We start from the raw sequence: 16849 nt of genomic DNA, 5'->3' as shown, positions 1-16849 counted from the left end.
GGAGCCTATACACAAAGGTTCCGATACTGCTTGAGATATACTAGGAGAAGACCCACATTATGCAAGCTCCATATCTTCTTGGAGGCACAGCAATTCTGGGTTGCACAACCAGGATTACACCACATTTTAGTAAAATCTTAAAGTTTTGTTGCCAACCTGGTCCTCCAGATTTTTGCAGCCCAGGTCTGGTAATCTTGCCTTCTTGTATATATTGTCCCTGATTCTGAACTAATCATTCATTTATTCTCAGTAATAAGACTCCATCTTAGTCAAAATCCGTGAAAAATGTTTCATATGAGATCTCTCAGATACATTCCTTTTAATCTATTACAAAATTATGTGTTATACCTATTAATTTAAAATATTTTAAAGGAAAGCCTTCTTTAAAAATAAGCTTAACTAAAACAGCTGCATCATACTTAACAGTGATAGTGGGCATCAGTAGCATACAGTAACATCCAGATCTTTACAGACATTTGAAAATAGCAATAGCATTAGTACTTAGACTTCTATGCCACTTCACAGTGTCCTCTCTAAGCAGTTTACAGAGTCAGCCTATCCCAACAATCTGCGTCCTCATTTTACTGACCACGGAAGGATGGAAGGCTGAGTGAACCTTAAGCTGGTGAAACTCGAACTGCCAAACTGCTGGGAGTCAGCAGTACTACATTCTAACCACTAGGGCTCTGTGTCAGAGTGTCACTCACACATCCCATGGTATACCAGAAAGACATTTTTAATATAATAATTTAGAGTAATTTGACTGACAGAGATTACTATAGAAAAGGCATGTCTGTGGAGATTCTCAGTCATCCAGGTCATGGTTGTCCCAAACTTGCTTTTTTTCCAAAGGCAATTGGACTTTCTTTGCTTTTCTTTGAAGATATTTCACTTCTTATCCAAGAGGTTTCTTCAGAAGAACTGATGAACTGAAGTTTCTCGGATGAGAAGTGAGTTTTCAAGGAAAAATAAAGGAAGTCCAGTTGCCTTTTGAAAAAGCACCTTTGGGACTATAGAAAAGGCATATTTTTTCTCTACTAATTATAAGTACCAAACAAGATAATAATTACTCAAAAGGTGATTGCATCATCTAACAAAGAGTCCTATGAATAAATAAAACAAATAAATGGATCAAATTCCATCATTTCTACCAAGTATCAGAAATAAGCGAACTATTAGCAGAAGTAGAATTCTAATTAGCTAGTGCAGGAGTCCCCGGCATCGGTCCATGGCATGCCAGAAACTGGTCTGTGCAAACAAGGAAACCCCCATCCACGGAATGCAGGCAGCATGTCAAACTACGCCCCCTCCAGTCCACAGAAAAACCTCTCTCCTTGGAACTAGTCCCTGGTGCCCAAAAGGTTGGTGGCCACTCAGCTAGAGAATATAGGATTGCAGAAAGCTGAGGTGTTAGACTATGAAAAGGACAAAAAGAAAATAAATATGCTTTTTTTACTTTGCACAAGTGTCGGTTTATTCATTTATCAATCAATACACTGACTAAAACCATTATTTTATTTATTTGTTTGTTTATTTATTTTGTCTATACTTTATCATAATCTCACAGTACTCTCAACAGTTTATAGAAGTACAAAAAATTTAAAACATACATATTGAAAACAAAAAGCAGCACAAACAAGCTAAAATCTTGGCTTCACAATCCCATCGCCGGATTGGAAGAGCTCCCTTTTTAGTTCTTTCAGAAGGTAATTTAAATGGGAGCTAACTATCTTTAGTGAGAAGCCATTGCAGACAGCTCCACTGCTGCTCCAAGTTTTGTTCGTTCCTTCATCACCAGAATGTAGGAAACCACTAGATGCTCTTCTTGACAAGATTGCTTTGATTGGGCTGATTCTAATAGGCAGCTACCTTACTGAAAGTAATTTGATGCAGGGCATAAGATGCTTTATAGTGAATCCTACAACAGTCCTTTCACTTGCAACCAGAAGTACATGGGAAGCTATTGCAGGACCCACAGCAGAAGTTTATTATGTTTCCATCTGCAAGGGCTGGATAGTACACAGACCACTGCATTTTCAGCCAACTGAAGTTTCCAATTTATTTTTCTTCAAAGGAAGTGTCAAAGCAAGAACATTCAATGTTAGATGTTCTTGCTTTGACAGAAAGCTCCACAGAGAACATTTTGCAGTAATTCAAGTGAGTGGCGATGAAGGCACAAATCACTATAGTAAGGTACCGTTACCCCAGATAGGATACAACTACTGTAATACAACTGAAGCTGATAAAGGGCCTCCTGGCTACAGCTTCCTATTGTTCTAGCAGGACCACAAATCCAAGAGGGCCTCCAAGATATGGATATGCTTTTTTCAGGAACAGTGCTTTCTAACTCAGAAGTACCACTGGAGCCACCAGAGAATCCCAAAAAATTACCAACAGTAATTTTCCTTTAAAATGACTAGAAATGTCCTTATCTGCAATGAGACTTCAACAGTGTCTCCCAGATCCAAGTAACTACTCTGCCTGTGTCAGTCCAAGGACTCAAGAGAGTCCAACTTGCATGGCAGAAGAGGATTTCTTAGAGAGCACCCAAACTACTTCCTCAGAAGCCATAAGTCAAAAGAATCCCTCCAAACATAGCAATATTATGTTTTGGTCAAAACTCTAGGCTCTGCTCAGAATAGAACAACTCTGATAAACTTTATTGACAAAATTTTATGCTAATTTGTCACATTTCTGGGGGCTCTGAGAAGACCAAGGGATCATCCAGAATTGGTTGACAGAGAGAGAGGTTACTCAGGATGATTCATGATTTTTTTGAAGGCATGTTGCCAACAGCAAACTAGGCGTTCGACTGACTCACCTGTCAGATTGTCAAGGAAATTCCAAGCATCCATTAGAAATCCATGGGTGCACCATCTGAATGGGTTGAGCCCTATGGCAATAACACAGCCGTCAGTCATATCTGGACCAGGAAGTGATCTAACCATGACAAAACGCTGATGGTAACAGTCTTTATAACATTATAGAGATTCTGAAATAAATTCATGTCAATTCCATGATTTCCTGAGGAAAACCCATGGTTACCATGGAGATCATGAATTCCCAGCCTCTGCCATATGAGGTATAAATCTCTCATTGTTAGAAAGGGGGAGAGACTCAACCACCATCCTGACAGATCCAGAAGCCCAGAAAGGCTCCTGATGGATGTCACTGATGTTTTTTGCCTCCAATTCAAATCTGCTTACTCCTTTCATCTGCCAGTACTCCTAACCAGTGGTGGGATTCAAACATGTGAACAACCGGTTCTCTGCGTGGATGCCGCTTCTGGAAGTCCATTCTGGGCCTGTGCAACAAAAAATTAGCTACCGGTTCTGCCGAATGGGTACAAGCTGGCTGAATCTCACCACTGCTCCTAACCACCCACAAATCAAACAGTTATTTCCAGAAACTTGGTGAATCTTTCTGCATCAAGGCCTCATACATACCAAATCTCCAAATATATTCATATTTCTTATTTCTCCTCTAAGTCCATACTACATCCTTCACTCTGTTCAACATCTTCTTGAAAACAGCAATCCATTAATGAGCTTTGCGATTTTGAAGCAACTCTCAGGTGATTCAGTCAAACTGATCTTATTAACATAATTTAGTCAACTTCCTCAGGCTACATGCCATCATCACCACCATTGTGGCTGCTAGGAATCTTAACATGTTCCCTATGCCTAGAAGCAGGGCTTTCAAGCCTATTTTTACATCCACAGTGTTGGAAGCATGCTATTTTTAAAAACTCTGTGTTTGCCTGGTAGATATCTACAAGTGGAACAAAATGACAGTGTATATGAGGTGATTTCATCATGTAAATATTGCCACTTATATACTTGCACCAGGTGTAATATTAAAGTCACTGGTTTGTTATGGACACAACGGTTTTTAATTCCAAATATTACAAGTCATGGTTAAGATGGAATATTTTTTTTTTTTACAAAATGTGAATTACTCTGTCAAGCCTCAAAGAAATATTCAGACAGAAAGGTGTCATATCTGCCACATCATAATCAACCCACCAGTTAGTGTCATACTCTAAAACTAAGTAGGATATAGAATTGACTGAAGTCTTGCATATTTTCTGTATGATTTTTTAATTTATGAATCAAAATAAATCCTGTGCAAATTGATACATGCTTACAATAGATTGATATTGGTTAGAAGTTCCAATGCAGCATCACAAAACCTGGAGTTGCAATACTTGCATAGCAGTTTTTCCCTAGTGTCACAAGTAGATAAAACTATCACAGTTAACTGATGACTATGGTGCTAGGATTTGATGAACCACATCTACACTAAAGCTGTTACATAAGCACAAGTGTGTTTCTTAAATGTAATATAACGACATTAAGCAGCACCTTGTTTGGAAAACAACCAAGTATTGATGCTTGGAATTATTTACAAGACAGAAGAAAGATAGAATCAAATTCATCATCTTCTGAATTTCCAGGTAAGGATACTTGACTATTTTTTTCTAAATAACTGCTAATCTGCTAACATCTCTGCTTTTTGGTAAATGTTGCTTAAGTCCACACATTTAGCAATGTATTGCAACAAGCTATAGTTCTCAGTTTGGGGTATCATTGAGCTGGTTCTAATTGATTGTGATAAATAGCGATATGGGAAATGAGATTGTAATTCCTGCGTATTCTCATGTCTCGTGTCACTCTATTATACAGTGGAAAGGTCTATCAGGTTTACTGGTTCAATATGGAAACTTCATAGTATTGATATGATGCCTTTTACCAAGTCAAAGTTATCACTACATTTTGAGCAATCAGAAACGTCCATATTTTATCTTAATTTCAGTTACAGGTTAGCTACCTGTAGGCCAACTGCCTATTCTTTGAAGTATATTGAAGCAAACCTCTGTATATTACCTAGATATTGTTTGATTTTCAATATTACCCATCATTAGGGTGCCTAAGCATTTATTCCAGTAAATGTATTTATTGGTTATGCAACATATGAAAAGTTTCCCCTACCTTTTTGCTTTAGCTTTTGTGTCAGGAATGTTATAGCTTCCCATGAATAATCATCTTCTGATTTCTTTTTTTAGGGGACAGAAGATTACTAAGAGAAAAGGCAGAAAGAACTATGGGAAGCCAAGAAGATGTGATCTATCCCCTTGAGCTCACTATATCAAAACCAGGGAAGAGTCCCTACAAACGTAGCTTTGAAGAAGGGATACCTCAACCCCAAACCAAGAAAAAGAAAATAGACCTCATCTTCAAAGATGTCCTAGAGGCTTCTCTGGAGTCAACTAAGGTAGAAGATCGTAAGTTCACCAAAAATTCTAGCCCTTCCACTCGAAAATCCTTGAGATTCCAAGTTCAAGATGTCTCAGAAACTTGTGGGACTAGTGTTCAAGACAGTTCTCCTAATCACAGTAGACACAGAAATGAGGGTGAGTGGAAGGTCTCTCACGGTTCTTCCTTTACCATGTCCAAAGAAATTGGCTTGCTGGAAGAGGAAGGTGAAGAACCTTTGTCATTTAAAGTGAACAGTCTCACTGATTTGTCTCTGGTGTCAAGTCAAGATGATGCTCTCGAAATCCCAACAACTTCCTTGTGTCCCAACTGCATACGGCTGAAAAAAAAGATTCGGGAATTGCAGGCTGAGCTAAATCTGCTAAGATCTGGCAAGTTAGCTGAGCCATCTCTACTACCTCCTCAGGTACCTGAGTATCAAGCATTTTCATATCCCACTGGTAAGTTACACAAAATAAAAATGCTCCGTAAACATTACACTAGGAGACCTTACATTTCTGAGGTCTCATGGTTGGGTTTTATGAAGCACAGATTTAATCTTCTGAGCGAACAGTTTGGGGTATTATAATCATAATTATAATTTGTAATTATAAATCATCTTTCTTTTTTACTGTAATATGTTCATTTTCAATAAAAACATTGCAGCAAATTGGTTTGCTATATTCTTCATACATTGCAGGAGAAAGAATTGTAGGTTATCATTCTGAATCCAGTTTAGGAAGTATGTTTGGTTTTCTATGTGCTATGTGACTTATACTGGTTCATATGTATGCAAAATATATAAAACAAAGTTTACATTTTGTGCAGGAACTTATTCTTAACTTGGTTGACTTGTGTTTGTTTTTGTTCATTTCCCTTAATAATTCTTGTTATAATATGACAATAGCTAGAGTACTGCTGAGGTTACTTTTTACAATTACTTAGACTTTAGGAAATTAGGACTTAAAAAAGGACTGGTTTCAAAGCATTTATAATTCAATCTTACTTCAAATATCATGTTCATTTTCGTTGAAAACAGAGGACATGTGTAGATATGGATGAAGTGTTGTGGAATTACCGTTTTATATTGTTTTCTAGAACTTTGTCTGGAATTTTCTGTAATTCTTTTTTTTTTTTTTTTTTTTGGCAGCTTCAGAAAGCATCATGTCTGTTCCTACCATAATGGAAGATGATGATCAGGAAGTAGATTCAGCAGATGAATCTGTTTCCAATGACATAATAACAGCCACAGATGAGCCCTCCAAAATGTCTGCTGTCACCAGAAGGATTCGGCGCTTCAAGCAAGAGTGGCTAAAAAAATTTTGGTTTCTAAGGTACTCTCCGACATTGAATGAAATGTGGTGTCATGTCTGTCGGCAGTACACAGTACAGTCTTCTCGAACTTCAGCCTTCATCATTGGCTCAAAGCAATTCAAGATCCACACTATAAAACTTCATAGCCAGAGTAATCTCCACAAGAAGTGCCTGCAGCTCTACCGGCTCAGGATGCACCCAGAGAAGACAGAAGAGATGTGTCGAAATATGACTTTATTGTTCAATACAGCCTATCATTTAGCTATGGAAGGCCGGCCGTATTGTGACTTTCGACCTCTTTCAGAACTACTGAGAAAGTGCGAACTCAAAGTGGTGGATCAGTACATGAATGAGGGAGACTGTCAAATCTTAATCCACCATATTGCTAGAGCTCTTAGAGAAGACCTCATTGAACGAGTGAGGCAGTCTCCTTTCCTCAGCATCATTTTAGATGGGCAGAGTGATGATTTACTTGCTGATACTGTTGCAGTTTATGTACAGTATGTCAGCAGCGATGGACCTCCTGCCACGGAATTCCTTTCTCTCCAAGAACTGGGATTTTCTACAACAGATAGTTATGTTCAAGCATTAGATCGAGCTTTTTCATCTCTGGGAATCAGGCTGCAAGATGAAAAACCAAGCGTTGGTTTGGGAATAGATGGTGCTAACATCACTGCCAGTCTAAGAGCTAACATATACATGACAATCAGGAAAACTCTACCTTGGTTGCTCTGCTTACCTCTAATGGTATACAAGCCACACTTGGAAATATTGGATGCAATTAGTGGAAAAGAACTACCCTGCCTTGAGGAGCTAGAGAACAACCTGAAGCAGTTACTCAGCTTTTACCGTTATTCCCCCAGGCTGATGTGTGAGCTAAGGGTCACTGCTGCTACTCTCTGTGAAGAGACTGAGTTCTTGGGAGATATTCGAGCAATCAGATGGATCATTGGGGAACAAAATGTCCTCAATGCTCTCATCAAGGACTACCTGGAAGTAGTGGCCCATCTGAAAGATGTCAGTGGCCAAACACAAAGAGCAGATGCTTCTGCTATTGCCTTGGCTCTCTTGCAATTTCTTATGGACTATCAATCCATTAAGTTGATATATTTTTTGCTTGATGTCATTGCGGTCCTTTCACGACTTGCCTTCATTTTTCAAGGTGAATACCTCCTTATCTCCCAAGTGGATGATAAAATAGAGGAGGCCATCCAAGAAATTAGTAGACTGGCAGACTCTCCTGGGGAATATCTACAGGAATTTGAGGAGAACTTCCGTGAAAGCTTTAATGGCGTTGCTGTGAAAAACCTACGGGTGGCTGAAGCCAAATTCCAGTCAATTCGAGAAAAAATATGCCAGAAGACCCAAGTGATTCTGGCTCAAAGGTTTGAACTTCGCAGTCGGGCATTTGTGAAAGCCTGCCAGGTTTTTGATCTTGCAGCTTGGCCCAGAAGTGCAGAAGAGCTTATGACCTATGGCAGGGAAGATATGATGCAAATATTTGAACATCTGGAGGCAGTGCCATCTTTTTGCACAGAAATCAGCAGAGAAGGCATAGACACCAGAGGGAGTTTGCTCATGGAATGGCGAGAACTCAAGGTGGATTATTATACCAAAAATGGCTTTAAAGATTTAATCAGTCATATTTGTAAATATAGACAGAGATTTCCTCTTTTAAATAAAATAATCCAGATCCTCAAAGTCCTTCCCACTTCCACAGCATGCTGCGAAAAGGGAAGAAATGCTCTTCAGAGAGTGCGCAAAAACAATCGTTCCCGACTTACTCTGGAACAACTCAGCGATCTTTTGACAATTGCTGTAAATGGACCACCTATTTCCAACTTTGAAGCCAAACGGGCCCTAGACAGTTGGTTTGAGGAGAAATCTAGCAATAGTTACGCACTGTCTGCAGAAATGTTAAGCAGGATGTCCACCCTGGATCAGAAACCTGTGCTGCAAAGCATGGACCATGGGTCGGAATTTTATCCTGATATTTAGCAAGGAATGCCTCTTGTTTAGAGAGCTGGTGATTTTTTTTTTTAAATCGATACTCTAAGCTTTGGTATATTACACATACACCCACGCACACACAGATGCACATGTATGATGTAAACTCACACTGAAAATGTAAGCGGATCTGATGGAAGCTAAGAGGAATACAGCAACATTTAATATGTACTGACATCTTCAACTGTGGCAGCTGCAATGTAGGTGGCAACCATTCATTTTTCAGAAACATGTACTGGGCCATAGTCTGCATTATCAACCTGACTCAATTTATAAGCTAGACATGGCAAGCCAATGTCATCTACGTCTCTTTATGCTTTTATGTGTATGTCTGGTTTTTTTTTACCTCTCTGGTATTTTCCTTTTGTTAGTCAGCTATTGAGCCATTTTAGCCCTTTGCTTATCATCATTGGGATTTCTGAGCCCTGCGTACACATCTTGGAATTTGTTTCTAGCTTCTCCAGGTCATCTAGGTTAGATTGGATCCTTCTGGTAATCTGGTTAATTTTCATGCTATTGTCAATTAGCTAGAATAATTTTTTTTTAGCATGACACATCAATGGGCGGTTCCGGTGTTAGGCAAAATGTCCTGTGAAAACTCTACTAACAAGCTCATATATCTTCGTACAATATTGATAGCATGTTCCTGTGAAAAATAGCATAATTCAGATTAGGGAAATGGGGGATGTTTTTGCATTTATATTTTTATATAGTGGGGATAAGAAAATTAATTACAATTCTTTACTGAAAACCCAGGCTGCTGTGGAAGCTAGATAGCCAATGAGTCAAATCCTTTAAGAGGATATAGACTCCAGGGCTTAAAAATATACATATGCTAATTTTATGTTATTTATACTTGGTCTTTATAATCAGAAATTGATTGTGTTTTCTGTTTGTTTGTTTTTAATAAGTGAAAGAAATACCTGCCGTCTTTGTGCGGCAGGATATATCAATGCAAAATCCATCTTTATGGCTTAACAAATCTCAAGGTCCTTTGCCTGGTTCACATATCCTTCTTTTATTAACATTTAAAGTTCCAATAAGTGGCTAAAAGAAAAACAGAATATTGTGCATATATCTGTGAACTTCTTTCGAAGAGTGCATAGTCTAATAGATATGTGGGCCATGAGATTGGGAGATCCGTGCATTCTGAAGAACATTTTTTTTTAGCTTAATAAAAAAGGATTGTTTAGGTTAAACAAGCCTAAACCAGCCTCCACATTTGTTTGTGCCATACCCTTCTGGTGTATCATAAAGCAGTATTGGGAGGTTTTGGCTGAACTAGATGCTCACAGGAATAAATAAAAATAATTTTGGCTGGAGAATTTACTAGGGTAGCATGTTTCCAGAGGGACTAAACTCATGCCAGTTTGCATTTTTTTTCTTTTTAAATACAGTAAAATAATGTCAGTTACACTGAACCTATCCATTTTCCTTCCCTCCATTCCCATTTTCTCCATCTTCTTCCGGTTAGTCTTGGTGCTAAATTTCTCTGGAACCATTGCTGCTAGTAGGTAGTTTTTCATTTATCTAATGGTATATTGCATTATTTTTAAACAGTATGTTTTCAGTGATAATGTAGCATGTGGTTAAAACAGTCTTTCTCAGGACATATCTACACCCGCATCTTTTCCAGTATCGTTTTTGTTTGTTCAATTTTAACTCGTCTTTTGTTATTCATTGTTCCAGTAATCATCCTGGCTTAATTTTTATAAGTACATTATCATTATTTGCCAGACTTTAAGTTTTTTTTTAAATAATAATAATAATAATAATGTTGACATAGGGTATAAAAGAAGAGGGCATAATACCTCCTAGGATTTGCAAATCAGCTGTAGTTTTCAGGAAAACTTGTCCAGGCCATCCCCAGGCAGAAGAGGGAAAAATATCTGAGGTCTTTATAATAAATGCACAACATTAGTATAAGACTTAAAAAAAAAAAAGGAAATAAAGGAGTGGGGATGGCAGGTAGAAATTGGGATTTGGAATGGAACAATCCTTTGTCCAATCTAACTTCAAAAAAGTTACCCCTTTGCTAAGATGGTTACCAACCTCAGTCTGGGAGAAAGACACAGGAAGTGAAGGACGAATTGAATCAGTCACAAACAGGAAAGGCCATGGAGTTCAACAGATGGGTATCCACCTTTAGTCACTTCCCCTGCCAAAGGCTCATGCGCTGCCTTCTCATTCTATGCACTCTTTTCTTTCTGCATAACAGTGAAGCAACATAAACTTGTCCCTGGTTCATTAGTTAATTTGCAGGTGACATTTTATATTGGATTTCAGTGGTTCCCTTTCTCCAATGTTATGTATTGGGTGATAACAAATACTGAAATTGATAAAATAATGAAATATCAAAGCCACGGGGCTTTGACCACTTGATTGTATTCATGAACATTAGTAATATCAATGGAGCTACAATAATATATATATATATATATATATATATATATATATATATATATATATATATGATTTTTCTAAGCATTGGGACAACACATGGTTCAGAAAGCATTTTGCTAAGACCAAAAGTGCTTATATGTACAGGCAATAAGAGAAAAGCCTGTATTCCATGGTTCATACCATTAAGAAAACCATTCACCCTGGTTGTCCGAAAGGTGCTTTCCAAAAGTCCAATTGGACTTTTTTTAGTTTTTTCCTTGAAAACATTTCACTTCTTGGATGAGAAGTATTGGGACAACCATGACCTGGATGATTGAGAATCTCCATAGACATTCACCCTGGTATCTTCAGTTATATTTACTCCAATTGAACTATTGCCACTTATTGAAACAAAATACTTCTTGTTGGATGATTTTTACTTTTACTGTTGTCAAAGTTTTAACCTCTGGCCCATTTACCTCATGCAGTTGGTTTAAAAAAAATCTTTTGATGCTGATTTGTGGAAAGAATTAATATAAGAGAACCTTTCAAGCAAGTGAAACTATGTTGACAATTTCCAGGATTTAGAAGAGAATTTGTGCTTTGCAGCACTTCTTCCCTTTGTGTGCCTGTGTTATAATAGCATGAATATATTAAATAGAGTGAATCCAACCTATGATTTACATAGATGCAGAAATTTTTAACACAGAAAGTATAATACAGTTTTTTAAACATTAAAGATTAAACTTCCTGTCATCCTGAACCAAGAACATTTTTTTAGAATAAGGTCCTTTAAAATTTCCTCTATGAAAGTCACGAGTCTCTTTTTGTAATGCCCATGTGTTCTTTGGGATAATTTCCCTTCTTTACAGTAATTGTTACTTATCTTGCCTCATTAATAGGAAAGTGAAGATACTCATACTTGTGTTCTGATTTTGTGCAAGAGACACAAAATTCAATTATCTCTAGGCTATGTAGAGATGGTTCTGTGTCTAAATAGACAGTAAAATGAAAGTTTGCAATACTATATCAGAGTGCTAAGAATAGAAAAAAAAAACATTTGTGCATGGTTTTTTTTTAAACCTTCCTTGCTAAAAACCATAGAAATTTAAATTTAAAATTTAGGCTATGCTGTAACTAAATCAGAATATGATCCAAATAGCATTTTAACATGATCTCTTCTCGGCTCTAGTAAAAAGATTATCATGCACTTAATTCAGACTTATTAAAATAAATGATGCTTAACTTTGGCTGCATCTTACAGATGCTTTCTAACATTGCAATATTTTAAAGTTACTTCCTGTTCATATATAATTAGTTAATATAATGCGTGGTCAAAAATGGGGTTATCTTATATTTTTCTTTTGGGTTATACTGGTACTTTTTATGTTACAAAAAGGGTTTCCATAGCTGGGCTCAGGAATTGTCAGTTTCTTTTATATTCAAAGTCCAGGTTCTTAGCGTTTGGAGAAATTGTATGCAGTGTTCCATTTCTGATGTTGTGTTACTTCCAAAATGTAACGATAAGTATGACAGCATTATTAAATTTCTATACGCCTGTTGATATCAGGTGAATGATTGCTAATTATTTTGGCTAATTAAGTTGATAAAAAATTTCCTAAAATAAAATAATGGTTCAATTGCAATTAATTCTATCTAAATCTACTATAAGATTTAGTAGATGCACCAAAATAAAGGATTCCTTTTTTGTCATATTATAATTGAAAGTATAATTATTTGGCAAATGTTCTAGTGGAGAAGGATAATATAAGGGATTATTGATTTGTGTGGTGAAACGTGATATAAGGAAGTAATAATTTATCTTTAACCCTAGATGATATAAAAAAACCCTCTATTTAGAATTATTGGGGAGGTGGGAGCAAGGGGGTTTTCAGTATTATCTTTTCATTAAAAAGTGAACCATACTATTATAAAAATGTGTATGGTCATATTCTCAAATACAAGCTGAAATAAATTGAAGTGAGAAAAAAGGACACTAGAGGGCATCCACAGTTAATATATTGGTCCTTGTCTATTGCAACTGCTTTACCTATTGATTACAAAAACTACAGTTAGTGTTATTAAAAGTACTTTTTTTTTTAGTTTTTTCCCCTGTAATGAGGAGATAAAGGGGTCAAGCTCAGAAGATCTAGTTCTGAAATCTAAATAGACTAATAACCTCTTTCATTTAGGCAAGGAACTACTTTTGTGAGGGTGTGATCTTTACATGGTGAAAAGGATCAGTGTGTAATGAACTATTTGTAATCTACTTAGTGCCTGTGACTATCTTGACAAGGTCTGGTTTCAGATTTTGCAATTATCAGTCAACTCAGGCTTTTACAGGTGTGATTCCATTTGGCACAAGCATATTAAACACACATTGATTTGACGCTAAATCCAACCCGGTAGCGTATAAAATCTCTATAACCATCAAGCCTGGCACAGCACTAATTATAAAAATGAATCCAGGCAACAAACTTTCTTCCAATTTTAGCAAAAGCACAATGAACATACATGCATGGGTGATGTGAGCTTATACTCTAAAGAGAGATGATTCTGCCATCCTGACTTTTGTACTGAAGTGCCTGTTTCTTGCACTTGAGACCATAGCACATATGTGCCCATAACAAAGTATTTCAGGTTATACAGTATTTCTACTACTATTTCTACTACTACTGTTTCTCCTAGTAAGTTACTGCCAAACTTGCATAGCAGAGTGAAAAGGCTCAGTTAGAATCCTTCCTCAATTTAATAAAATTCCTCTTAAGCACTAGAAATCTGTTCCATAGCCATCATATCTCACTGCACTAAAATCTATGCAATTCTTATCACTCCTTGCAGGCAAGTAAAATGTATATGCATGAAACTTGGTATATGTCTACACTTCCAATTTGTGTGAGGTGCAATCTAAATATATTATATTGGTGGGACCTGAGCTTTGAAGATGCTCTTCTTCTGAGTGGAAATTCAGCACACTCTTTTCCCTCCTAGATTGCACTCATTGGCCATGCTCCGGATAGTCAAGCACTTTAACACTGTATTGATCTCAGTGGAAATTTTAAGAATAAGTCTTACAATTATTTGGTTCCCCCCCCCCACTGAAATCAATTAAATAAAAGAATTCAACTTTAGCTAGATTACGGCGATACTCTATAAGGCTTATCCATTGTAACAATCAGTGTAAGAAACAAACTCACATGCTTATATATCACTATATAAATATTCTTTCTCATTCATATGCACACACGTGCATATCAATGAGAAGAGTTTGTGTGTGTTTGTGGAAGTACATAAAAACAAATTTTAAGAGAGAGAAGCAACTGCTCTATCATAAACTGAGGTCCTGAGTTTATGTGAGGAATACAGCACTGATTATCACTGTTCTCGGTCTTAGCATATCTATATTTGTTTATAGTCTTATTTTGGGGGCCTGTTTCTCTTGGGATAACTATTGATTAGAAAACATTGCTATGGCCAAGAAAGGGATTTTTTTTTTTTTTTACTAGCATAGTTGATAATATGCTAAAGTTCATATAACAGTATTGGGACCATCTTATAATGAATGAAAATGAACCTTACCTCTCCTTGTTATATAGAGTGTACTTACCGGTACCTATGTTCTCACTTTGGCAAATATATATATTTGATTGATTTGTGCACTTTCCCCTCTGCTTACCTTGACTTAATGAGTGCAAACTGCAGGTTATTGCTCCCTAGTTGATAAAGCATGATTGTTCATTAAATTTGAAATATGATCCTTGGATTTATCATGCCAAGCCAAATTACATTGATTTCAGTGGTACATGCTCAGGCAACTTAGGACAAGAACACAGCATTTGTTACCCAAGGACAAGAGAAGGGTAAGAACTGTATGGAGAAGGGATATAGCATGAAACAAAAGCTTAAGTAGAAAGGCAGGGAATAAATAGATAAATAAAGCTCTTGAATGGAAGGGTGAATTGGGAGCGTGTGTGAGATGGGCACATACTATCTTGATGAGGCACTGAAGAAGAGCCACTTTGCTTCAGAAAGATTAGTTTCTGCACATAGGGTACACCGGCACAGAAGGTGTTCCGCATTGAACCAAGTGGCATGGTAGCACTTAGAAGTGGAGGACCATTTCTCTTTGTAAAAGTGTTTCATTTAAACTTTGAAGCAAAGTACCTCTTTGGGGCTTTGCGTGGCTCTATAAAATAAGCAAATATATTTAGCTGAGGAGTCATGCTAAAGGTCTTCCCAGTACAGGCGATTGCATTACTGTTCCTCAGCTACCTACTTCTATTCTTTTGGGTTATTTTTCAAAGCGCAGCTAATTTCTCACTGTTTATTGAGCAAACTCAGTTGATCATTTAAATGGTTTTCAGGATGGTCAGTAGGCATGGGTCATCAGACAGAGAATACTGTATCCTGAACACTGTATTAATTTAGTAATGTTGGCTTAAGGCATTATGATTGAACCACTCCAGTAACATAATGTTAATATGACTATATTCTTTTTAGTATGAATGGGAAATATGGGCGGGGGGATGTTGGCAGAGGTATGCCATAGTTTTCTTCATTAATGTTTGTGAAATATATGCTCAGAGCTTTATGAGCTACATATCCTCTTTTCTTTGCTCAAACATGAACAAAGCCATTTGGATTTTTGCAGCTGAAAATCCATTTCTGCTGATAAGGCAGGTATCCTAAGCATTAGTGATGTTCCTAGACTCAGTTGCCACATTGAAAGAATGGGGGGAATTTAAGATTTGGACTTCCAATCGTTACTGGCACTATATATTATCTTATGCAAGTTTTATTAGTAGCATTATTAGTATTATTATTACTAGGGTCTGGAAGGGAGAATGTGGGAATCGTTTTTTTCTCCACCATGTGACTGCTTGCACTGGCGTTACGCAGCTTTGTTGTTGAGCGAGCTTGTGCTGAACACATCTGCTGATAAAGTTTTGTTACCTTCTTGTACTATGCCACACAACTCTGGAAACTCACCTCAGTTACAAACCTGGCTGACCTGAAACTCCTGAAGTTTCAGAACTGTAAGCCCTTACAGGAATGGCTACCTAAAATCTTTTCCTCAGGACTGAATCTCATGGATAGTTATATTCTCATGGCTACTGGACTTTCTTCCAGCCCATGTGCTGCCAACAAAGCACCCTCACTCTACACCAAAATCTCTCTACACCGCACCTCTTCCCAGCTGACTCAAGAGAGGTGCATCACCCAAACGATTGACTGTTATGGAAGTGCAACAAGGAGGTCTGCCAGATCTCTCTCTTGCAGGCATTCTCACACAATTCACTTTACAGATACAAGGGGGGGGGTGCCTCAGACCTCCTCCTATTTGCCTTTGTCCCTCTTCCCCTCACAGACTCAATTCCAAACTGCTTGATCATGCACATGTATAAATGATGGGAGGGGGAGAAACAATCTAGAAATCTATTACGTATGTATTAAAAATGTTAATATCACACCTTTTCTGACAATGTTTTAAAAAATGTCATTACTTTGCAGACTATGCTTTATAGTACCTGTGTGAGAGGGGCTAGGACACTGGATACGACTAGAGCTATGTTGATATATAATAGTATGTACACGAGAACTTTCGTTTTGTCATACATTATAATTGTAATGTAATATGATTAATTAAAAACACTTCAGTTTATTAAAGTGAGTCAGTATATCTTTATCTGAAGACATGGGCTGAAGCTTATTGCATATTAATTGTTGTTAGTCTTTAAAGCGTCAGAATAGTCATTGTTTTATAACATGTTTGATAAACTCTCCATTAAAATGGAAACAACGTGCATTGGAAAGAGATGGCTTCAATGGGGATTGTCTGTTATTTGCCCTTGTAAATCACTGCTTCTCAGTTGTGGTTTCAATAGAGCAGG

At 37.2% G+C, this 16849-nt stretch overlaps 1 protein-coding gene across 5 annotated transcripts in view; it reads left to right on the top strand.

Annotated features, from left to right (window-relative positions):
- PRDM11 (PR/SET domain 11) overlaps positions 1-16644 on the top strand; it is a 58496-nt gene extending 41852 nt beyond the window's left edge. For 4 of the 5 annotated variants that reach the window (XM_039358941.1, XM_039358921.1, XM_039358950.1 and 1 more), the window contains 2 exons: positions 5066-5716; positions 6406-16644. In XM_039358941.1, the coding sequence (XP_039214875.1) occupies positions 5066-5716; positions 6406-8567 (2813 nt within the window). In that variant the 3' untranslated portion in view covers positions 8568-16644. The remainder of the gene's footprint in view (positions 1-5065; positions 5717-6405) is intronic. The other variant, XM_039358959.1, reaches the window with a different exon arrangement.
- Positions 16645-16849: the final 205 nt, after the last annotated feature.

Source organism: Crotalus tigris, unplaced genomic scaffold (genome assembly GCF_016545835.1).
Source record: "Crotalus tigris isolate CLP2741 ecotype Arizona unplaced genomic scaffold, ASM1654583v1 scf7180000017576.4783729, whole genome shotgun sequence".
Classification (NCBI taxonomy): Eukaryota; Metazoa; Chordata; class Lepidosauria; order Squamata; family Viperidae; genus Crotalus; species Crotalus tigris.
The sequence above is the reverse complement of the archived record's forward strand: the minus strand, read 5'-3'. Positions and strand labels throughout refer to the sequence as shown.